The sequence below is a fragment of the Dermacentor silvarum genome, chromosome 8, assembly GCF_013339745.2.
Source record: "Dermacentor silvarum isolate Dsil-2018 chromosome 8, BIME_Dsil_1.4, whole genome shotgun sequence".
Classification (NCBI taxonomy): Eukaryota; Metazoa; Arthropoda; class Arachnida; order Ixodida; family Ixodidae; genus Dermacentor; species Dermacentor silvarum.
In genome coordinates this window covers 165,123,772-165,147,426 of record NC_051161.1, presented here as the reverse complement: position 1 = coordinate 165,147,426, position 23,655 = coordinate 165,123,772, and the positions used below count along the sequence as shown (strand labels likewise).

The following is a 23,655-nucleotide window of genomic DNA, read 5'->3' as shown; positions in this document are numbered from 1 at the left end:
TTAAGCAAACTCATATTCTGAAATGACCTTGTAGATGATACCAAGAACTTGCTCAGCAGGAGTATGTCTAACTATTCACGAGATCTGAGGCTCTTGAACGCATATGTAAGAAAGCCTGGGGTGCATGCTGCTCTCTCATTTAATCAGCAAGTTTCTGGAAATCATCTATAAGTTTTCTTGTGATGAATGTAAATTTGCTTGGACGGGAGAAACATGGAACTTGAACAGGTGAATTATGCAGCATAAGAATGATCTCAGCAAGAAGCAGGCATCAAGAAGCATTGTCGCTCAACACGCATAAACCGTCAATTAAAAGAATTATTGGGATGATTTAAAATTCTGGTAGTGTAATGAAATTTGTTTTCTAATCTATATTTAAACTCCTTGATTATTCAGCCTACTACCACTACCTTTGCCAGAAACATTCATAGTCATTATCCTACCTATGCCAAATTATTCCGACCAATATTCAAGCCTTCATAAGCTGTTTTTTTTTCACTGCCAATTCTCTGAGGGAGAAGAGGTGTCCTATTTCTCTCCACCTATTTCTCGTTTACTGTTCACTCTCAAACTGCATTAAGCTTCAGCAGGTTCTATGCTTAAAGCTGTGATTCCCTTTCCCTCTGCCATCTTTGACCCACCTGGTTAGCTAAGTAGGTAGAAAAACTGCAGAAGAAAGGTTGTGGCGCTGAGTTGGACTTGTGCCCCAAGGAACCTTTGCACGGTGGCTCGAGGAGCAACTGCTTGTGGCATGGAGTGGCTCAAGCTGTGATGAGTTCACTTTGTAAAATCCTGCTGGTCACTGCTGGCCCGTCTTTGCCGGAACAGGAATGAACGTTGGCAGTCTACAGTCTCGGTTTCTTCCTTGAGCGCCATGGTCCATGTACAGAAACCTTGTCTCGACAGGCTGCATAAAAAAGGATAATTTGCTGAGCTAAGTCTTTTTTCCTAAAACAACCCATTCAAAGTTGTATTTGTAACTTTGCGACACTTTCCGGGTGATGCCAGCGGTACTTCATTGCACAATGCCACAATCATGACTGAGCTGTGGCCATTCTGAATACAGCTTGCAACACAGTGACAAGACCATATATACAAATGCAACCAAAATATTAAACATTTGTTGTAGCTTCTGTATATGGCACTATTCGAATGAGACAATTGTAGCACTCTTCTCAGCTCAGTAAAGTTATTTCTAGTTATTTTACTTTTCATGAGGAAATTGCCATGAGCTTCTCTTGAAAAGTAAGTAAACATTCTTGCTTCAGTTTATTCTTCAAATTCTTGCATCACGAATGGATATCAGGAACCCATTTACACCACAGGCAGAGCTCCATATGTTTAAAAACATTATAAATCAAAGTACATCACAATTTTCATAATCGTGTCATGCTAGTATTATTGGTGGCTATGGCTGCTTCAAGCAATTATTTTTCATTAAGGCGGAAACAGTTATCATCTCAAATTGTTTGCAGCAAGGGTGTACAATCCACAAAATCAATCAAAAAGGTCACGTTGTGTTCACTATTCAAACATTTAGGATAGGTCACATACAACAGCTAATAAAGAATGCAAACTTGAAAATCTCAACTGAAGAAGAAACCAGTTTTTGAATATGGAGCAAAATGCCACCAGCTCATGTGGAGCTGGTGGCATTTCTTGTGGCGTTCTGGTGGCATTCTTCGCTTGGAGTACTATGTACTCCAAGCGAAGAATGTTGTTACAGCAATGCTTGAACACTATATGAATGTAATAATCAACAACCTTAAGCAGAATCTTAACACCACTAAACAAATTGTGCTTCGAAGATTCCTGATCCGAAATTCTCAACAAATTGTTCTGGTGTTGTACGTGTTAAGCTTGTTGTGCGTTCTGAAATGCAAGCTCACAACATCTACAATTTCTCTAAAGGCAATATCAGCTTTGTCAAGATAGGTATGACGTGCAGATAAAGTGGATAATGCATGACATCATGAACACTCAGATGTGTTTACCATTGGGCTCACTCTTGCAGCCATGAAATTATGAGATGCAGACACATTTTACGTTGAAACTGGTTTTGTGGAGTACTGCATGCTTCCCAGGCTTCTCCAGTTGTGAGAGCCGTCTCCCCTACACAAATGAGTGATGAGGAATAAAAAAAGAATTTCAACATGCAACAATATGTTGGTCATTTGCTAGTATGCAGCAGGCTTTTTGACTCCTAGCTTGCCTCACACAAATCTACCATGCACAGTATTTGCTTTGCCCAAGCATCAGCCACATTATGATGCAATGTGTACAGAGCCCTTGCCCTTAGTTTTTCTGCTTTGGAAACAGTTACCGTGTGTTCAGCTGGCATCGAGAAAGGGGACATAAAATACTATGTGCACCACTGATCTCTACTATGTTTTGCTGGATGCCGCTTCGCTGCCCAGAGCCAGGGGTAGATGAAGCCAGCGGAAATGCAGTGTCGTGCAGCGGCTTGTCCCAAAAGTAGGGCATACGCTGCACTTACTAGTGTGTGCCGTTGCACAATATTGCTGCCATAAAAATTTTTCATCGTGGTTTTCCACATCTAGGCGATGTCTCCACATGTCTGGTGAGAGCTGTTACGATGTTCTGAACCCGTACGTGATAAGTTTTTCTTACAGAAAGCATTTTCTGATTGACAAGTGTTTTCAGCACGTGCCACTCATGTTAGCGATGCTGTCAGTGCTGTGATGGAAAATTCTGGACGTCTTCTCGAAATACTTCTCTGGATTGCTTCGGTAGCTTGCGGCACAAAGGGCAAGCATTATAGCAGAAATGCCGCACTCCTGTGCAGGTGAAATGCCACAGCAAAGTCGTGAAGTACCAACTTCTGGGACAAGGTTGGCTTCAGTCGAAGGCGCTCAATGCGCTATCCAGCCCCCCATAGTAGAGCTCAGTGGTGTGCAACCTTTTATGCTAGCTTTGCTATCTAGTCGGAACATTGGAAACAGCTCCCACCTTATTTTTCTCAACCTGTGACATGCAAACCGAAAGTCGCATCACTGTATTGATTCTATGGCTTTAGTTTTCTAAGCGAACTGCCTGCATATTCTAGCATGTTGTTAAAAAACACAGTTGGCACATTTTTACTGTTACAAGACAGGTTAGTTGGCTGACAGAAATGTGAAACATGTTACCAGCGCTCTGATAGGATGCAAAAAGGAGAATTGAAATTTACTTGGCACAGGGGCTACAGCAGGCACGTATGGTTACTGTATGCTCTATTGTTGTTTCAAGTAAAAGTTAAGTTTTTATGCTGTATTTCTACTTATTCTGAACCATCAAACTGCACAATCAATGTTCCAAGTTTATACATTCTTGGCGTTTGATTGCCCATGTGATTTATTTCCTATGAACACAGGCAGTAATCCCTCTATAATAAGCAAAATGAGTTAGAAAAAGAAAAGCCGTGATAATAGTCCACAATTGCCGAGGGCAGAAGTAATGGCTGATAGCATTTAATTGAAGCTACATAAATATTCAGTTTTCTCACAGCTTGTTCAGCAAGTAATAAAGAGGTATGCTGTGCACCTTTGCATGACCAATGCAATCTGGTGAGAGACTGTGCACTGAGTCTCCTTGGTTGTGTTCGGCAATTTGACTTCTATATTTTGCTATACATAATTCCTTGGGTATTGGTAGCTTACTTTGCGATAAAATGGAACTTGGAGCAGTGGTCATCTATACATAAATATTTGCACATAAATAATGCAACCACAATGAGAGCATGATGAGGGGGGGCAATATGAGACTCTCACAAAACGAAAAAAAAATATTACGATTATAATGTGACGTGATGCCACAAGAAAACAAAGCAATGCATAGAAGCAGATGGCGCTTCCATGCCACCAAGATTATTTACTAAATAGGCAGCGCTTCAGAAGTGCCCGCGACACAATTGAACAAGGCAAAGCTGCGTTTGCTCCACACGCGGTAGCGATCACAGCATTGTTGCCAAGTGGTTTAGATCGCCGCAGTTTAAGTTTCCAGAAAATGTGCAGAAGAACAATCTGCTTTATAGTCTTAAAGAATATAACATGAAGTACATTACAAGGCCAGAAACATTCCTAGAAAAGTTGCCTTATATGTGCTTAAATCGGCAAGCAGCATCGCTTGTTTTACATAGAATAAATTTTCATGATACCGCAGTGTGCAGGGTTTTATAGACAAAGTGAAAAACATTCAGCCCATATACCACACTATGACGGTATGCAATAATTGTAATCTCATAATCTAAAAGGTGTAGTTGATTTTACAAAAGTTGACATTCTTCAATCTGAGCCCTGTAAATTTTAACACGCAGGGGCACCCCTTGGCTAAGCAATAGGGATGTAATGTGTATGCATACAAGCATTACCCCATGCATTTGTACCACATTGCCCAAAAGAAATCAATTTTCCCGTCCAAGTCTGCCTCATGCAAGACTGGAATTAAAGCATAAGTTTATACAGTCATCCAAACAATAACACCTCATTTTCACATATGAAATTCATATAAATAGATCTCTCTTGATGCCAGCCTCCTGGAATGCTGAACCTTGCTGCATGCTTTAGAGAAATTATAGTAGTAGCACTTTACTCAAAAGTTATTTAGGGCTGCAGGGCTGCAGTGTTGCGGAACACACCTACAAATGCCGCAATTCATGTGTAACAACTTGGCTGATTTGCTTGAACAACCTACCAAGAGCAAATTAATATTTCTTCCTGTTTAGCATTTTTGCCTGCTAGACCACAATCGAATGTCATCAGTATATTAACTTGGAGAAACAAATCTGGCTTATACGGGGCATCCCAACACACAAAGGTTTGAAAATATGCAAATGCTACATATCTGGACACAACCAAGGTAAAGTTTGCCATCACCTGGAGATACTCACTTTTTTTTGCATTCTGCCTAATTGCACAATTAAGTGTAAATTATTTAATCAACTTCTCACATATTATAATTACATGAAATATGTGCTACATGAAAGTTTTTCTGAGCGTGAAAGAAAGCCACGAATACACGCAAAGAGCCTCGAGCGGCCATTCATGCGGCAATTTTATGTGTATTCGCGAGCTTCTTTGCCGCTCGGAAGAACACTTATATGTAGCACTTTTTGCACAACAGGATGCTGTATCAGGAGTTGTTCATGGTGTTCTACAATTTCCTCATTTACACTTTTCATCTGATTAGAGTAATTGAGAGGTTGAATAATTAAGACTAATGATCTAATTAGGCAGAATGCAAAGAATATTCTCAGTATCTCCAAGCAATGGCAAACATAATAACTTGGTTTTGTCCAGCTACGTGGCATCTTTATTTTAAAAAATATTTATGCATCATAGTTGGGACACTCTGTATATTAACAGCTTCACATATTGCCACAGCTGTGTGTTGTAACATTCAAAGGGTGCTTGTCCACCAGCACTCCAATGCCACTAACAGTGATCACCTACACAGCTAAGTGAATTGCCATGATGCAGGTTGGTAGTAAAATGCTGAGAGAAACAAATCCACTTACTTTGAAGGCAACAATATTGCGGTAACTTGAGAGACATGGTCTCATGGCAGGCAGCAGATCTCTTCTCAGCTCCAGCAGGACACCAGCAACTAGTCTTTCAGTACAAGAAAATATTGAATCAGTAATGTTATGTTACCCTGTTCTTGCTAAGCATCAGCACAATCATCTGATTTTCATGCATATCTACTTTCTGCTGAAGCAGTTGAACTGAAGGATTTATAAAATACAGTCTCTATTGATTGCATTTGCTTCTCTGGCATGTACAATTTTTTTTGCAACTGATACATTTACAGCTAGCTACACGACACGAACGCTTGGATTGCCCAGACATCATTAGAAGCAAAACGTCTTGCTGCACCACAAGCAATTGCACCAAGGAAAGACACAGCAGAGCTAACACTTTTTTTTTTGGTAACTACAATGTAAATGCATGCAAACAAGGAGGCGACTATCGCACGTATAGTGACAGTACAAGCGTCAATAGGAATTGTGTGCGCAACTGAATGCACTCTTATTCTAAGTTTTTAACGCGCATGAGCAATAGGTTATACGTGTGATGTTTTTTGTTGTCACTGATCTCGGGGGCGTGCGGGTGTTATGAGAGATGGAGAGGGAAGACGGATGGCGACACAGCAAACAGATTTTATTTACACGCTAACTCAAAAACCTCAAACCAAAAACCCAAAAACACCCTGAACTAGAACACAATGCATAAATAAATGTTAACAAAAATGTACAACCTAATGAATCAATAAATATCCTTAACTTCGCCTCCGTTAGTCTTAGGCCCTTCCTACCCCAAAGTCTGGCATCACTGGCCTACTGTAGTGACGATAGAAGAAAGTCTTTCTTACGAAAGTCCGTCGATGCGCGTATTTTCCCGGCCGGAGTCTTGTCAACTCTTCAATGTGGTTGTTTCGCCGACCGTCGCATAAAGGTTGCTGCGTAGAAGTCGGTCTTTCAACTGGCTCGTCTCGGAAGCCTGGGTAACCCGGTCGCTGTTGCTGACGTGGCCGGGAGAGGTGACGGGTTAGGCCTAGCGACGTCCTCGGCCGCTGCTTCCGTCTCGCTCCTTTCCCGAGAGCCGACGTGGCGTTCCGGGTCTGCCTTGGAAGAGGGGTCCTTTCTGGGGTGCCCGGTCCTGCCGTGAGAGGCTGTAGCCGGTCCAGGAGCCTCACTCGAACTTGCTGAGGTCGACGGCCACACCTTGGACGGCCAACGTCACGGACTCGGCCAGACCCCCAAGTCTCCCGTCGCCAGTGCGGAGCTGGCGATGCGACCTTCCTGGCCCGGAGCCACGTCGATAATGCTCAGACAACGCCGTTTCTCCTTCGATCACGCCTCGGGTCACGCGCCTCGCGCGCTCGCGCCGTTCCGAACGCTCCGCTCACATCGTCTTTGTCTTCTTTTATGGCGCCGCCGGCGTCTTACTCATGACATGGCTCCCCTTTTTAAGAGTTTTTTCTGAAAAAACTGCTTCCTCTTGACCTTCTTTTTGGCGGCGAACTTGACTTTCGTTGTGGCTTGAGTGCTCTTCTGTGCGTCGTCTTCGCTTGCCACTCATCACCACACTTCACTGCACTGTCGCGCACGTTTCACCATTTGTTCCGTTCACACAACACTGCACTCAATTGTTCGTAATGCTTATCGTCCCAAACACTCTATAAGAATAAACTTGGTATCTATACACATTTGTAAGAGCTGACAATTCCAGTGTCCGAGGGCATTCCTAATGATAGTCCTTTAGTGGCATACCAGTTATACCTGTTCTATTTTTTCCTCCTTTTACGGAGCTCCCACGCTTCCCTACGTACGGCCTGCTTCTTCCTCTTTCCTCCTCTAGCACATTTCTTGGGCGGTTTGGAATGTCCCTGCCTTAACTCTGGCTTCATCTTTTTCTTTGGCGCACCCATCTCATGCGCACGCGTTTTCCTGCGCTGCTTTCCTCTCAATCTCCTGCGAGTCATCTTCCTACCGTTACGTGTTCCGTGCACGTTCTTCCTACATTTAAAGGCTGCCTTACTTCTGGGGCGATTAGGGTATCTATCGGCTTTACCTTTGTTCATTCTTATCGACCAGCCCATCTTATGCACACGCGGTTTCTTACGCCACCGTGTCTTCAGCTTCCTCGGCATCCTTTTACCCTTACGCGTTGCGTTGCTTGGGTGGCTAGGGCATCTATCGTCCTCCTCATTTCCCTCGGAGTTTGACTGGCTCCTCAGTCCTCACGTCTGATGCCTCTTGATCCCTGGTTTCATTCTCTATTACAAACTCACTATCGTTCTGAGGTGCAGCCACTTCTTTCTCTGCTGTGCTCTGCTCCTTGCTTACGCAAATTTTCATCGGGATGTCAGTCATCCTCTTATCCTGCTCACTATGAGTCAAAGTCTCCTCAGCGGTGAGCTTCTCCTCAACGCCGTCACGGGCGCTATCTACTCTGTCTGCGTCTTCTGACGCCCCTCTGCTTTCAGGTTGCTCTATTCCGCTAGTGGGTCTACTGTCTATCTTTAAATCATCCTCACTCGATTTCCTTCTTAATGCCTGTAACTGCTCTCGCAGCATCTTAAGCTCTCTCTCCTGGAGCTGTTTTCTTTCCTCGTAAGCTTTAGTAACTGCAGCAAGTTCTGCTAATCGAGCGGCCTCTACGCGTTTCCTTTCATCCTCAATTAGTTTGAGGCCCTGCTCCTTGCTGAGCTTCTGCTTGCGAATAGTGGCCGATATCGCCCCCCAATCCATCTTTGCAACTTCCGAGAATCAGTGACTGGGCTGGATAGAATCCGGGACGGATCCTGGCAAGCTCGCCAATTGTGATGTGTTTCGTTGTCACTGATCTCGGAGGCGTGCGGGTGTTATGAGAGATGGAGAGGGAAGACGGATGGCGACACAGCAAACAGATTTTATTTACACGCTAACTCAAAAACCTCAAACCAAAAACCCAAAAACACCCTGAACTAGAACACAATGCATAAATAAATGTTAACAAAAATGTACAACCTAATGAATCAATAAATATCCTTAACTTCGCCTCCGTTAGTCTTAGGCCCTTCCTACCCCAAAGTCTGGCATCACTGGCCTACTGTAGTGACGATAGAAGAAAGTCTTTCTTACGAAAGTCCGTCGATGCGCGTATTTTCCCGGCCGGAGTCTTGTCAACTCTTCAATGTGGTTGTTTCGCCGACCGTCGCATAAAGGTTGCTGCGTAGAAGTCGGTCTTTCAACTGGCTCGTCTCGGAAACCTGGGTAACCCGGTCGCTGTTGCTGACGTGGCCGGGAGAGGTGACGGGTTAGGCCTAGCGACGTCCTCGGCCGCTGCTTCCGTCTCGCTCCTTTCCCGAGAGCCGACGTGGCGTTCCGGGGATCATCGAGCGTGCCGGTCTGCCTTGGAAGAGGGGTCCTTTCTGGGGTGCCCGGTCCTGCCATGAGAGGCTGTAGCCGGTCCAGGAGCCTCACTCGAACTTGCTGAGGTCGACGGCCACACCTTGGACGGCCAACGTCACGGACTCGGCCAGACCCCCAAGTCTCCCGTCGCCAGTGCGGAGCTGGCGATGCGACCTTCCTGGCCCGGAGCCACGTCGATAATGCTCAGACAACGCCGTTTCTCCTTCGATCGCGCCTCGGGTCACGCGCCTCGCGCGCTCGCGCCGTTCCGAACGCTCCGCTCACATCGTCTTTGTCTTCTTTTATGGCGCCGCCGGCGTCTTACTCATGACAATACGCGCCACACAAAAAATTTCGATCGCGCTACCATGGAGATCGATGTGAAATTATGTGATCCTCTTTCCCATTCACGCGCCATTTTTGCCCTATGATGCTGTTTACTGGCCTTTTGAAAAACAAATAGTTCTGTTCGTTACGCCAGCTTACCACACATCATCTAAACAGCTACACTATGCAAACCGAACAAATAGAATTACAACGGGCTTACCTCATACGTACGCGTACGCGCAGCGTGCGTACACTGTTGAACATCCGTTGAGGGCAGGCTATCCCGTATCCAAGCGCATACGTGCACCCGTACACAGGACTTCGATGCCGCAGCGTGCAGAGTTTTGTAGACGAAGGGACACTTTCCGTTCAAACATCCCCGCGCTCTGACGGCACTTGACGAGCACAGAAGCGTACACCACACCGCGACAAATTCGGAACTTTGCCAGTCCTAACATGCCGAGAGTCGTACAGCCGAGAGTCAAGCAGCCTAACCATCCATCGCGTCTGTTCTTCGCTCACGATGCGTCAATCTCTGTTCCAAAGGGCCTTGCTCCACTCTTGAGTGCAAATCAAGACATATTTACGGTAAACTAACAAACTGTACAACATAAAAGATAAACCGGCTGGCTACACAATGCAGCTTCGTCAACCGCTCGTCTTGTTACATCCTCCGAGATCGGAAGCGCCGCGCGTGGTTCCACCTGGTGCTGGGAGCGCGGAGAACAAAACAAAATCGGTTTCGTTTTCCCATTTATGCAGTAGTTGTTGGAAGAGTAAAATGATTGCTTGACAAATAATTGAACTCTGGAAGAGGAGATCGCTTTCTCTGCCACAGGGCACTGTATACATTGTATACATTGCCAAAGAGATATCTCTTTGTATACATTGTATACAAAGAGATAGAGAAAGCAAGGAGAGGAAAGGCAGATAAGTCAACCAGACGAGAGTCCGGTGAGCGTTGCAATGCCGTGCTAGAGTGTAATGCGATGCGTCAATAAGCTCTAGTATAGTGTTAATTTGGACTGGCTGGTGCATGTAATGAACGGGCAAATAGTGAGTTGTGCCATTACTTTTACCCACGGATAAAGCTCATGTAATAAATGGTGTTACATGTCGGGTTAAAAAAGAAATAAAGGTTGAATCATTATGCCAACTCGGGACAGGGCGTTTTTTTTTCTTTTTCTTTCTTTCTTTCCTTTTGACAGTACACACAGTGCTATATCCCTCATCTTCGATCACCTTCCCGTAGTTTGCACACGTATTGGTGCGTGTTCGATGCCGCAGCGTGCAAAGTTTTGTAGCCGAGTGAAACACATTCCGCGCAAGTATACCCGCGCTATGACGGCACATGACGAGCACACAAACATACACCACACAGCGACAAATTCGGAACTTTGCCCATTCAAAGATGCCGAGAGTCAAGCAGCCTAACCATCCATCGTTTCTGTTCTTCACTCACAATGCGTCCATCTGTTACTGTACAGCAGAATTCCGTACAAGAAAGTGTGCGCTCGCCGGTCTTGTTTCAAGATGAAACGCTAAATGATACATGATGATATACATTAATGACATAGCATTAAATATTAATTCAACAGTTCATCTTTTTGCCGATGATTGTGTGATTTACAGAGAGATATATGGTTAGCCCTAACGACATTAAAACACTGCAATCTGACCTTAATAAACTAACGGAATGGTGCTGCAAATGGCAGATGCAAATTAACACAGAAAAGACCAATCACCTGAACTTCACTTCCGTTCCAAAGTCTCAAACTAATACTTATATTTTAAACAATAGCATAGTAAACTCGGTTACATCGGCTAAATACCTCGGTGTCTACATAAATTCTAGCTTAACATGGACTGACCATATAAAATATATCACAACTAAAGCGCAAAAGAAACTTGGCTTTCAGAAGCGACGCTTGCATCTGGCCGACAGAGACACCAGGCTTCAAGCGTACACTTTCTTCGTGCGTCCCTCCCTGGAATATGCATCAGTCATTTGGCATCCCTACCAGATCGCCCTTACCAATCTACTCGAAGCCGTCCAGAATAAAGCAACGCGATTCATCATGTCATCCTACTCCCGATTTCAAAGCGTTTCATCTTTGAAGCAAACACTCAACATGCCGCCACTCTCAATGCGCAGAAAATTCGCCAGATTATGCTTTTTTCACACACTGTATCACAGCAACACATCATTTGCCCGGTCACACATTTTACCGTCACCTCATACTTCACATCGCATCGATCATGCCTACAAAGTTAACCCAACTTTGCCCGGATGGAAAAGTCCAACAATTCGCCGTTAGCCTTATCAATAAAAGAATGGAATCAGTTACCCTCCAGAATTGCCACGATAACACACAGTCTTCCTTATTTTATTCAGCATTACTAACGTATTTACAATCCTAGCACTTTTAGTAACATTTTTCTCTCCCAGAGCACTTATTCGCTTTCGCTATTTTGTTCTTGCTTCGTTGAGTGTGAATTTTGTAAGAATATTTACCTTGTTAATATGTTTCACGACTTGCTGTACCCCAAAGTGCTGTATTTACCACCTGCGATGCTCCTTCATTTGTGAAAATTGTGTTCTGCTTTATGTCCCCCCCCCCCCTATGTAATGCCCCTGTGGGCCCTTAGGGTATCTAAATAAATAAATAAGAATAAATGCTTGCGATTACATCTTACCGCAAAAATTGACAACGCTGTCAACAATTGAACAGTGCAGAATATGCGTAATGGGGGTGTGTCAATGAATGGTAGTTGACAGAGATGAGATATTTTGCAAATACTATGGGGCGATTGAAACCAAATACGGTACAGTTCAGTAAAACCCTTCCACTCCTGAGTTAATTCTTTCTCTCCGTCTAAAATTTCATCTATAGCCGCAGTACTTGGATTTATAGGCCACCAGTTCTCTTCGCGGCCATTTCTTGTTAAATGTAAAGCCAATCCTGGTCATTATACTGCGTTTCGGTACTGATTTAGAGTGCGCACAATTTTTCATAGCGCACCAATGTAATTGTCAATGCACCAGCAACTGAACGGCGCAGGTTTGTTTACGTTGTCATGTATGGCCATCGCTCTTTGTTCACTAAAACTTATATATATAAATATATATATATATATATATATATATATATATATATATATATAGTGCTGACACCAAATAAACGTCAGTAGAAACACAGGCGCCATTTGCATTGCAATAAAATATTCTTAGAGGAAACCTTGTGAGTACAAGCGTTCACGCAGACAGCGTGTATAGTTTTCCTTGCAAAAATACGGATGATCGCATAACAAAAATACGGAATTCTGTCTGTTTTGTACAGAACAGTGTAGTCACCGTATTATTACGGAAAAATGACCGTAAAGCTTAAAACGGGAGCACTTTCCGTATTTTAACGGACATTTTGCTGTATTTCTGAAAATGAGATATTTTCCGTATTCTTACTGCAATTTTTCCGTATTTATTACGGAAAATGTCCGTAAAACTTAAAACGGGGAGCACTTTCCGTATTTTAACGGAAATTTTGCTGTATTTCTGAAAATGATATATTTTCCGTATTCTTACTGCAATTTTTCCGTATAATGACGGAAATCCTCCGTATATTGACGGAAATTTTTTACAGTGTACCTCATAAGCATTTTTTCTCACTTCAACGTTTATTTTTTTAAATTTCGAACTGTGAACACTATACACACACATACAATATATTTAAATATATACACAGGAATAAGTTCGTTACATTTTTTAAAGAGAAGCATATAGCCATGTAACAATTATTTCCAATTGTAAGGATAGGTTATGCCTGGAGAATGAATACGTTGCTCTATGTTCACCTCCAATTACCACTGCCTTGCGCTAGCGTATTCCTACTTGCGCCTGCAAGTTGGAATACGCTTGGAATACAGGGATAATTGGAGATCGCAGGGAGAGGCCTTCGTCCTGCAGTGGACATAAAATATAGGATGATGATGATGATGATGATGATGATGATGATGATGATGATGATGTTCACTTCTCACCCGCCGCGGTGGCTCAGTCAGCTAAGGCGTTGCGCTGCTGAACACGAGATCGCGGGATGGGATCCCGGCCGCGGCGGCCGTATTTCGATAGAGGCAAAATGCAAAAACGCCCGTGTGCTTGCGTTTTACTGCACGTTAAACAACCCCAGGTGATCAAAATTAATCCGGAGCCCTCCACTACGGCGTTTCTCATAATCAGAACTGGTTTTGGCACGTAAAACCCCCAAAAGAAGAAGAATGTTCACCTCTCTTCAAATTGCCTTGCGTGCTTTTTTTGACCCTGAAAAAGAAAAACCTGCAGTCTTCAGTGGCCCCTTCAGCAGAGTCTTTTATCAGCGGCGTGTGAAGTGCACATGAATGTTGTGTGTCTGAGTATTGCTACTGTTTCCAGTAAGCAATCCTAACAACTCACGAAAAAAAACCAACCAAAAACTGTTCTAATAATTAACAACACTTATTATAGGGATGGAAACATCCCACATGCCTGCAGCGGTCATAAATAAAAATAATTTACTCAGTAACCGAAGTGAGGCTAAGCCGGATTCACTCTCAATCAGAATCAATAGCCGCCATGCGCAGCAGCGCTTATACTCACACTAAACGTAAAAAGAAGAAAGAAAGAAAGAGGCGCAGTGTCGCCCGAACGGCGAAGCATCGATTGCAATAGAAAATTAGTAGACAGCTATATGAAGTAAGGATAGTAGTTTTATCGGCCGTATAAACTTGGAAACATTTGCTTACTAACTGAATTATCAAGCATGTTGTCAGCGCGCCCAAGCAAACATGAACACAGCACACTCGATGACCTCTGACACTAACCGTCAAAACGCTTGCGTATGAAAGTGCGGCACCAGCAGCAGCAAGCAGTGATCTTCGTACTGTCTATCGCTTCAACGGAAACTGAGCGGCAAAAACACAGCGCGTACAAAGGTATTAGCCGTCTGCAGATCGCTTTCAAAATACTGCGCGCAGATTATCGCCAAAATAAAGCTCGCGACCCGCGTATGTAGTACTCCCCAGGCGCACGGACAGCCGCATTCACTACAAACTAGCAGATACGCGCCGCGCTTGTCCCCCCCCCCTTTTTTTTTCATTGCGATAGCAATTACACGGACACTTCAACCGGATTTCTGCCGTCGGCGTGGCCGTCGCCGTCTCCGTCGCCGTGAGGTTCCGTATAGATAAAATCTTCGCCGCGCGCCGTATGCCCGAGCGGAAGCGTGCGGGGACGCGCTGTCACGGAGAGCGAACGCACTCAATCTCCCACGCGCAAGCACGGAAGCGGGAAGCCAGCGCCGGAGGGAGCGGGGGGGGGGGGGCACTTTTACTCTGCCAACAACCGCGCTCGTCGCTCGCTCGCACCGTCTCTTATCTCCACACGGTTCTGACCTTTATGTACTGTGCATTCGCCGCTCAGTTTCTGTGGAAGCGATAGACCGCACGTACCTTTGCCCGCTGCAGCGTATGCGCTTGCTGCCAGCGTTTTGACAGTCGTTGTCTGCAGTCATTCAGTGTGATCTATTCATGTTTGTTTGTGCGCGCTCACACCACGCGTGTTCATTCAGTAAGTAACAGTCGGGTCACATTTTCCAACGCACGCTACACATGTAATGCTGCCCGGATCGGCAGTGCAGAGCTACAGGTGTGTCCCTTCGCACGCGCTGCCCACGGGAAGCGCTTCTCATCAACACCACCGTTTCACACGCGCCTTCTCGTGGTCATCGAGTCTCTCTTCATGTCGGTCTACTTACGCCGCAGCAAAGCTGCTTACTTAATCAGCTCATGTTTACGACAATTCATATTGCTACCAAAGCCGCTCACCTTACTTCGTATGACATTGCTGTGTTGCTATCGCATTCATTGCTTCGCCCGTAGGGTGAAACTGTGACATTTTTTTTCAATGCGCACGCTTTATCGATAAAGTGACCGCGCGTTCAAGACTTGTACTCTGCGCATGCGTCGCTGCCTTCTCCTCTAAGCCTTGCAAGAACCCTAAGCTTAGCGCGCTGCCACTGCGCCGTCTATAGTGATGTCTTGTGAGCATTAGCAGGAGGCACCTTCGTGTTTGAGCAGGTGGAGAATCCAAGATAGGAGAACCAAGCGAAGCGCCATTGTGTCCGTTGTGGTTTTCATGCGCACAACTTTGGAAATGTAGAGGACTTTAAAACGCTCGCTGGTTTTTCAACGAGGTAGTACCATCGTGTCCAGGCCCTTTGGATGTGCCTCACTCGTCTCTACTCGTGAAATTAAGCGAGTGCCTGCCCATGCAGACTAGTTGACAACTGACGTCTGCGACCTGATCGGTCCGAACAGGTGAGTGAAGTCTTCCATTATTAACGCATACCCCTTCGAATACTCGACGTCTTTAGTAGAGGTTCACTGTCGCAGTAAGCGTCGTCAGCACGAAAGCAATGTGAAGTGCATCGTCATGATACTTTGACTTGCGTTAACTATAATACTATACGCGCGCGATCGTACATGGTTCTTTATGGCAGCCTTGCGCATCTGGCGGCGTCAAAGTCGGCTACCACGTCAGCAGGAGCGCAAGTGCCCGCACTTAAGCCACCCAGACTGACCAAACGTGGTCGGCGCTGACTGATTCAGAAAATTGTTCGATCTCGTTCTAATGGAGGGGTGCGTCTTTATGAACATTGCGTGGCGGTAAGTTTTAATAAAAGGAAAAGTGGGAGCTATCGCATAGTTCTGAGCCGTTCTGTACCAAGACGGCAGTCTTACAGAGAGAGTGCTCCTACAATAAGGCATGTACGAGGTATTCAGTTGGCAAAACTTATCAGGCGCTAATGCGCCTAATACGAGCCGAGGAAACAGTGAGGGAACCTTCAGGAACAAGTGAAAAGTGAACGTGCGTGGTTTTGATTGTGTAAGGCAATTACTGTGTAAGACAACTACTGTGTTTATGTAAGGATCGTGTAGGCGCGGAATGCTTGAACGCATAGAGAATCGGCCTATGAGGATTATTCGTTCTCGCAAAATTGGTTCCCAGTGGCAGATCTATTATTCCAGTTTAATAAATTGAGAGAACAGCCTTTAAAAATAGCAACAGTTCGCCCAAGTGGCAATAGATTGACAAAATGGCTTCGTATGTAGTTTGAATAATGTATCCCAAAATGTAAGGTCATGCTGCACAACGTATTCACAAACATGCTAACAGCCACACAACTTATTTCTATTTTCACAACAGCCGTGATCTGCACCTTTGTGGTAGTTCTTTAACGTGTGACACTTTGTTCAGCGTCCTCATGCCGCTCCCGCGCCCGAAAAGTCATTCCTGTGTCAAATTACGAGCCCGAGCTCCTTCGCAGTGAAGCCAGCACACATTGCCATGACGAAAGTTAAAACGCGCATGCGAGCGCCAGCAACGAAACTGGGTAGACACTCAGGCGTAAGAAAAAGCAAGTTGCATATTCGCTTGGCGCATCGCTCATCGAAACAATTCGTTTTCGCGGCTCTCGGCAAAAGAAACACGCCGACTGCGGTTTAATGTACCGCGGTGTCACGGCGCCTGTAAACAAAGTAACTGCACCATCTGCACGCCTGTGAGAGATCTAACGGGGCAATCATGGCCCGGTGGCACTTTGAGGGACTAGGAACAGGAGATAGAGCGCGTTATCTTATGCCACCGTCGTGCGGCAGTGCGCTCAAAGAATTAAAATACCATGACGTATGGATGTAGTTCACAAATGTAGCGCCTAGCTGCACCTTCTTTTTACATGAAACGTCTTATCTGCTTTATATTTTTGTTTGATGGCAATAATAATGTAGCTGCAGAGATCACAAGTGTCTGGTTATTCGCGACCGATGATTATACTGTGATATTTTTGTTTGTGTTCCGCTTCTCTTTTATTTGAAAAAGAGAAAAGTTGATGGCGCAGTAATGATGACATCGCAAATTGGACAGCGCAAACAAAAATATCGCAGTATAGGGGGTGCACCATCGAACAGCTGGATCAAACCGGACGTGCGCGCCTGTCAATGGTGATAACTGGACGGCGCGCCCTATACCTTCCGGCTTGTTATGCTTTGGCCACGCGCTCCGCTGTTCGCATTTCTTTTCATCGTGATAGTACGTATGCCATGTGTATTCGCGTATAGCTTGTAGACAAATGTAGGTTGATTGTCCCATATTCGTTGCCACGTGAGGGTATAAAGTTATTCGCATACTGGTCGGCCCATATTCTGAAGAAATGTATTTCTAATTTCAAGAAGACGCATACCTTTATTGCAGCGCGCACTAAATGATATTATGGGTAGCCGAAAAATTTTACAGCTCATTGCCACAGGCGGCGCCGTCATTCAGACTTGGCAAATCCTATTTTTTGTGTGAGAATTGGGGTTTTTTACCGCGGGATAATTCTTCATGCTTCGAGAAATGGTCAAGATTCTTTTGTCTTTTTAAAAATTGAGCAGGGTTCCTACGCGCTTGACCAAGTCTGAATATGAATATTATACCAAACTTTGTATGTTTATGCGAGCGTTATTTCAGAATTTTATTCATTTCCCTTGCAGACTGTTCAAAAGCAATGGAAAAATATCTGATCAGGAAACGGAAAGCCCCCGGTGAAGACTGCGAGGAGAGCCGTCTTTATCCAGCATTTCGAGTTCAGTCGCTGAAGCTCCACCGCGCGCTGATGACACTAGCACACCAAGCTCTGTGTGCACTGCAGAAGACGGTCCTTCTAAAATTCGATCCATCGGCGAGGTTTCTGATGCACCATCTACAAAAAAACAAGGGCGGCGCTTCCAGCCTACCTGGAAAAGTATCTACAAGTGGTTATCTTACAATGTCCACAGTGACAAGGCGTTTTGCGAGACCTGTTTCACAGCATCAGAGATGAAACTGCCGCTCCCTAACACTTCCAAGACAAGGATTCTTACCTGGCATTTGTGAAAAATGGTTTCTCAAACTGGAAAAAAGGCGATTGACAGATTTAAATCCCATGAGAGGTCTAATTTTCATAAGGAGGCATGTAATGCCGTCGTAGCTGCAAAAGGCAGCGCGAATGTGGCATATGCTTGCGCCAAGGGAAAGGCGAAAGAAATGGACGACGCCCGACAGGCTCTCCTAGCAACACTGTCGTCACTACTGTACCTGTCGACCGAAGGCTTAGCAACACATGGCCACGAAGACACAGAGAGTAATTTGAGGCAGCTGCTGGAACTCCGGGCTAATGATATTCCTTCATTGCGATCGTGGCTTTTAAGTACAAATACAAATGGATTTCTCACCAGATTTTAAACGAGATGGTGGAACTCATGGCACATGACATCCTTCGTTCACTCACAGACGAAGTTCGTGCGGCAGAGCACTACGCTGTCATTATGGACGAGACAGCAAACATTTCTGTCAAGAAGAACTTTCAGTTTGTTTTCGGGTGGTCACAGAAAGCCTGGAAGTAGAGAAGCTGTTCTGTGGGTTTTTCAACACGACGGACACCACAGCGACGAGCCTCTTTGCTATATTGAAAGACATTCTTTGTAGATTTAATGTGCCCATTGAAAAGTGCCGCGGGCAGTGCTATGATGGTGCGGCAAACATGAGAGGAAAGCACCGAGGAGTACAAGCTCTCATGCAAGAACAGGAACCTCGCGCGCTATATGTACACTGCCTAGCGCACATCCTGAATTTGGTTTTGCATGACGTCGGCCAGAAAGTAGACATGTGCCGTGATTTTCTTTACGCCGTCACTGAACTGATCACTTCGTGACCTGCTCTCCAAAGCGCGTTGCTTCTTTTCAAGAGATTGAGGTAGAAGAGGATGCGAAATTGCGAAAATTCTGCCCGACAAGGTGGACGCTAAAGGCTTCATCACTGCGATCAGTTCTTTCAAATTATAGCAGTATCATAACGTTTTTCTCTGAAACAGCATCCGAAGAGCGAACTGAGGCTGGTGCGAAAGCCAGCGCATTTTTAAGGATGCTGTTCAAGTTTGAATCGTTTATCATGTTGACGCTTCTGACAAAAGTGTTTTCACGAATGGAAGCACTGAATGCCGCCTTACAGAAAAGAATGCTCAGGTTTGACCAAGCGGAGAAAATGGTGAAATCCGTCACTGCAAGCGTCGCTGAACTGAGGCATAGTTTTCCCTTGGTTTGGAAGGAGGTGTTGGCAGAGGCAGGAAAAGTAGGAGTTGTGGACCCGTGTGTTCCAGCTGCTAGGCGAAAGAAAACTCCACACCGCTATCAAGAAGGTTCCTCAGCTCACGTGTTCACATCAGCGGAGGACATGTACCGCCAGAGGTACTACGAAGTACTTGACACTGTACTGTCCTCGTTAAGCGACAGATATCCACCTGAGATGTGGCAGCATATGTCACACATTGAGCAGTTTGCCACAGGAAAGCAGGACGAAGCATACATAACACAGTTCTACGGTGACGACCTTGAACGAGGACGACTGGTCTTGCACAGAGGCATGCTCATTGACATCGTAAGCCAACAAAAGTCGGCACCATTGCACACATTCAAGGACGTCGTGCAGATGTTTTCGGGGGAGAAGGGCGAACACCTGCGAAACCTTTTGCCGGAAATGGCCAAGCTAACAAAAATTGCGTTGACCATGCCGGTCTCGTCAAGCACATCCGAGAGGTCCTCTTCTGGTCTTCGGCGACTGAAAACGTACCTGCGGTCGACGACTGGACAAGCCCGTTTGAACCATCTGGCCATTTGCACACTCACAAAGAACTCTCCCGCAAAATCAATATATATAAAATTGCCGACGACTTCATTGCTAGAACAAGTGCCCGAATGAACATATTTTCCCTCAAGGTGAAACCATCCCATCAGACAACGAAATGATGTCTTTAATAGGAAAGAGAAAGCTGCCAACTCACAAGTTAAAGCTAACCATTTGGCTAAGAAAACAAAGCAAAATGTTATTTCCAGGAACGAAAATGGGGTGCATGACAGGCAAGTAGGGTGAGGCCTTTAGGGTAAGCAAAGACACTTCGTTGCGCTACTTCTAAAGCTTCCCAGTCTATGCTGTGCTTTTTCCTTATTAATATTTATTTGTCATATGCTGCATTAGCTGCTCAAGAACGCAATCCACGCTCTTACTACTTCCTCTCGTGCCCTTTCCCACTGTTGAGATATCGTTGTGTCTTATTATTTATTTGTTAATATGACTGTGTATTTCTGCGCCTGATAATTTATTACTCTTGAATAATTTATTCGGCCGCCGGGAAATAATAAAACCAGTGGCATAAGGCATGCTTTGAGAAGTAAATAAAGTATTGCGTCATGGAGTCACGTTGTTTTATGCTAGTAATTGTAGTCAAAGTTGTGCACAGAAATTGTTATATATTGTGTATGTTTTATATATGTTATGTCTTATCCTTTCAACTGACATTTAGTCTGGAAAATATTTGTAGACAGTGTCTTTGTATATTAAAACTTTCACAAATCGTTACATGGCTGTTTTCATTTATGTGTAGTTGTGCGACTTATACGCGCAAAACACACATATCTCCCTACCGTGAATAACTTATTCGGCTTTTCGCATGGCTCATCCGAGAGACGCGAGTCTCTTTGTGGTACGAGGGGACTCAGGTTATGACATTGAACTATATATATGACCGCTTACGCAAGCTGGTCGGGACCCAGCCCCCCCCCCCCCCCCCCCCGGGGAAATGAAACTTTCCGCCTATGCCCCTCGGTGGCATCGGGTGCCACACCAGAAGACGCACAAAAAACCAAGGGGACTGCTGCGCACACAACACACTGCAAGCGAGTACCAGTAGCGCGAGTCGGCTCATACCGGCCACCATTAGTCGGTCAGAAATCGAAAAACATCGAAACCCAGCAGAAGACCCAGCTCTGACGAAACGGTTCCCCACGGCTCATTCAAGGAGAGAGAACCGGCTTCCTCACTCCGAAAGAGCCGCCGCTCACTTACTGAACCACGGCTCCCTCGGTCTTCAAAAGAGCGGCCCGCTCCTGAGCGCTCAGGAGCGAGCCGGTCTTTTGAAGAGCGAGGGAGCCTGGCGAAAAGAGCGGCTGGCTCCTGAGCGCTCAGGAGGGAGCCGGATCTTTTGAAGAGCGAGGGAGCCGTGGCGAAAAGAGCGGCTGACTCCTGAGCGCTCAGGAGCGAGCCGGATCTTTTGAAGAGCGAGGGAGCCGTGGCGAAAAGAGCGGCTGACTCCTGAGCGCTCACGAGCGAGCCGGATCTTTTGAAGAGGGAGGGAGCCGTGGCGAAAAGAGCGGCTGGCTCCTGAGCGCTCAGGAGCGAGCCGGATCTTTCGAAGAGCGAGGGAGCCGTGGCGAAAAGAGCGGCTGGCTCCTGAGCGCTCAGGAGCGAGCCGGATCTTTTGAAGAGCGAGGGAGCCGTGGCGAAAAGAGCGGCTGGCTCCTGAGCGCTCAGGAGCGAGGGTTTGAAGAGCGAGGGAGCCGAGGCGAAAAGAGCGGCTGGCTCCTGAGGCGCTCAGGAGATGAGCCGGATCTTTGGAAGAGCGAGGGGAGTCGTGGCGAAAATAGCGGCCTGCTCCTGAGTCGCTGAGGAAGCGAGCCGGATCGTTTTGAAGAGCGAGGGAGCCGTGTGCCAAAAAGATCTGCTGGCTCCTGAGCGCTCAGGAGTAGGCAGGATCTTTTGGAGAGCGAGGAGGCCCGTGGCGAAAACTAGCGGCTGGGGGGGGCTCCGTGAGCGCTGGAGGAGCGAGCACGGATCTTTGGGAAGAGCGATGGAGCCGTAGCCGAAAAGAGGCGGCTGGCTCCTGAGCGCTCAGGAGCGAGCCGGATCTTTGAAGAGCGAGGGAGCCGTGGCGAAAATAGCGGCTGGCTCCTGAGCGCTGAGGAGCGAAGCGGATCTTTTGAAGAGCGAGGGAGCCGTGCGAAAGAGCGGCCTGGCTCCTGAGCGCTCAGGAGCGAGCCGGATCTTTTGAAGAGCGAGGGAGCCGTGGCGAAAATGAGCGGCTGGCTCCTGAGCGCTAAGGAGCGAGCCGGATCTTTTGAAGAGCGAGGGAGCCGAGGCGAAAAGAGCGGCTGGCTCCTGAGCGCTCAGGAGAGGGATCTTTTGAAGAGCGAGGGAGCCGTGGCGAAAAGAGCGGCTGGCTCCTGAGCGCTCAGGAGCGAGCCGGATCTTTTGAAGAGCGAGGGAGCCGTGGCGAAAAGAGCGGCTGGCTCCTGAGCGCTCAGGAGCGAGCCGGATCTTTTGAAGAGAGGGAGCCGTGCCGGCGAAAAGAGCGGCTGGCTCCTGAGCGCTCAGGAGCGAGCCGGATCTTTTGAAGAGCGAGGGAGCCGTGGCGAAAAGAGCGGCTGGCTCCTGAGCGCTCAGGAGCGAGCCGGATCTTTTGAAGAGCGAGGGAGCCGTGGCGAAAAGAGCGGCTGGCTCCTGAGCGCTCAGGAGCGAGCCGGTTTTGAAGAGCGAGGGAGCCGTGGCGAAAAGAGCGGCTGGCTCCTGAGCGCTCAGGAGCGAGCCGGATCTTTTGAAGAGCGAGGGAGCCGTGGCGAAAAGAGCGGCTGGCTCCTGAGCGCTCAGGCGAGCGGATTTTGAAGAGCGAGGGAGCCGTGGCGAAAAGAGCGGCTGGCTCCTGAGCGCTCAGGAGCGAGCCGGATCTTTGAAGAGCGAGGGAGCCGGCGAAAAGAGCGGCTGGCTCCTGAGCGCTCAGGAGCGAGCCGGATCTTTTGAAGAGCGAGGGAGCCGTGGCGAAAAGAGCGGCTGGCTCCTGAGCAGTGAGCGCTCAGGCGCGAGCCGGATCTTTTGAAGAGCGAGGGAGCCGTGGCGAAAAGAGCGGCTGGCTCCTGAGCGCTCAGGAGCGAGCCGGTTTTGAAGAGCGAGGGAGCCGTGGCGAAAAGAGCGGCTGGCTCCTGAGCGCTCAGGAGCGAGCCGGATCTTTGAAGAGCGAGGGAGCCGTGGCGAAAAGAGCGGCTGGCTCCTGAGCGCTCAGGAGCGAGCCGGTCTTTTGAAGAGCGAGGGAGCCGTGGCGAAAAGAGCGGCTGGCTCCTGAGCGCTCAGGAGCGAGCCGGATCTTTTGAAGAGCGAGGGAGCCGTGGCGAAAAGAGCGGCTGGCTCCTGAGCGCTCAGGAGCCGGATTTTGAAGAGCGAGGGAGCCGAGGCGAAAAGAGCGGCTGGCTCCTGAGCGCTCAGGAGCGAGCCGGATCTTTTGAAGAGCGAGGGAGCCGTGGCGAAAAGAGCGGCTGGCTCCTGAGCGCTCAGGAGCGAGCCGGATCTTTTGAAGAGCGAGGGAGCCGAGGCGAAAAGAGCGGCTGGCTCCTGAGCGCTCAGGAGCGAGCCGGATCTTTTGAAGAGCGAGGGAGCCGAGGCGAAAAGAGCGGCTGGCTCCTGAGCGCTCAGGAGCGAGCCAGGTGTTTTGAAGAGCGATGGAGCCGTGGCGAAAAGAGCGGCTGGCTCCTGAGCGCTCAGGAGCGAGCCGGATCTTTTGAAG

At 47.0% G+C, this 23,655-nt stretch overlaps 1 protein-coding gene and 1 long non-coding RNA gene across 2 annotated transcripts in view; both read right to left on the bottom strand.

The window, feature by feature from the left end:
* The window catches only part of LOC125947765 (uncharacterized), a 129,654-nt gene that overhangs the window by 21,343 nt on the left and 84,656 nt on the right, over positions 1 to 23,655 (bottom strand). The window contains exon 5 of the mRNA XM_049673039.1: positions 14,057 to 14,064. Coding sequence (XP_049528996.1) covers positions 14,057 to 14,064 — 8 coding nt within the window. The remainder of the gene's footprint in view (positions 1 to 14,056; positions 14,065 to 23,655) is intronic.
* LOC125947474 (uncharacterized) lies at positions 1,138 to 9,709 on the bottom strand. Its single transcript, XR_007468322.1, has 3 exons — positions 9,441 to 9,709; positions 5,516 to 5,609; positions 1,138 to 2,112 (listed from the first exon to the last, which is right to left on the bottom strand). It is a non-coding gene; the product is annotated as an uncharacterized LOC125947474 (long non-coding RNA).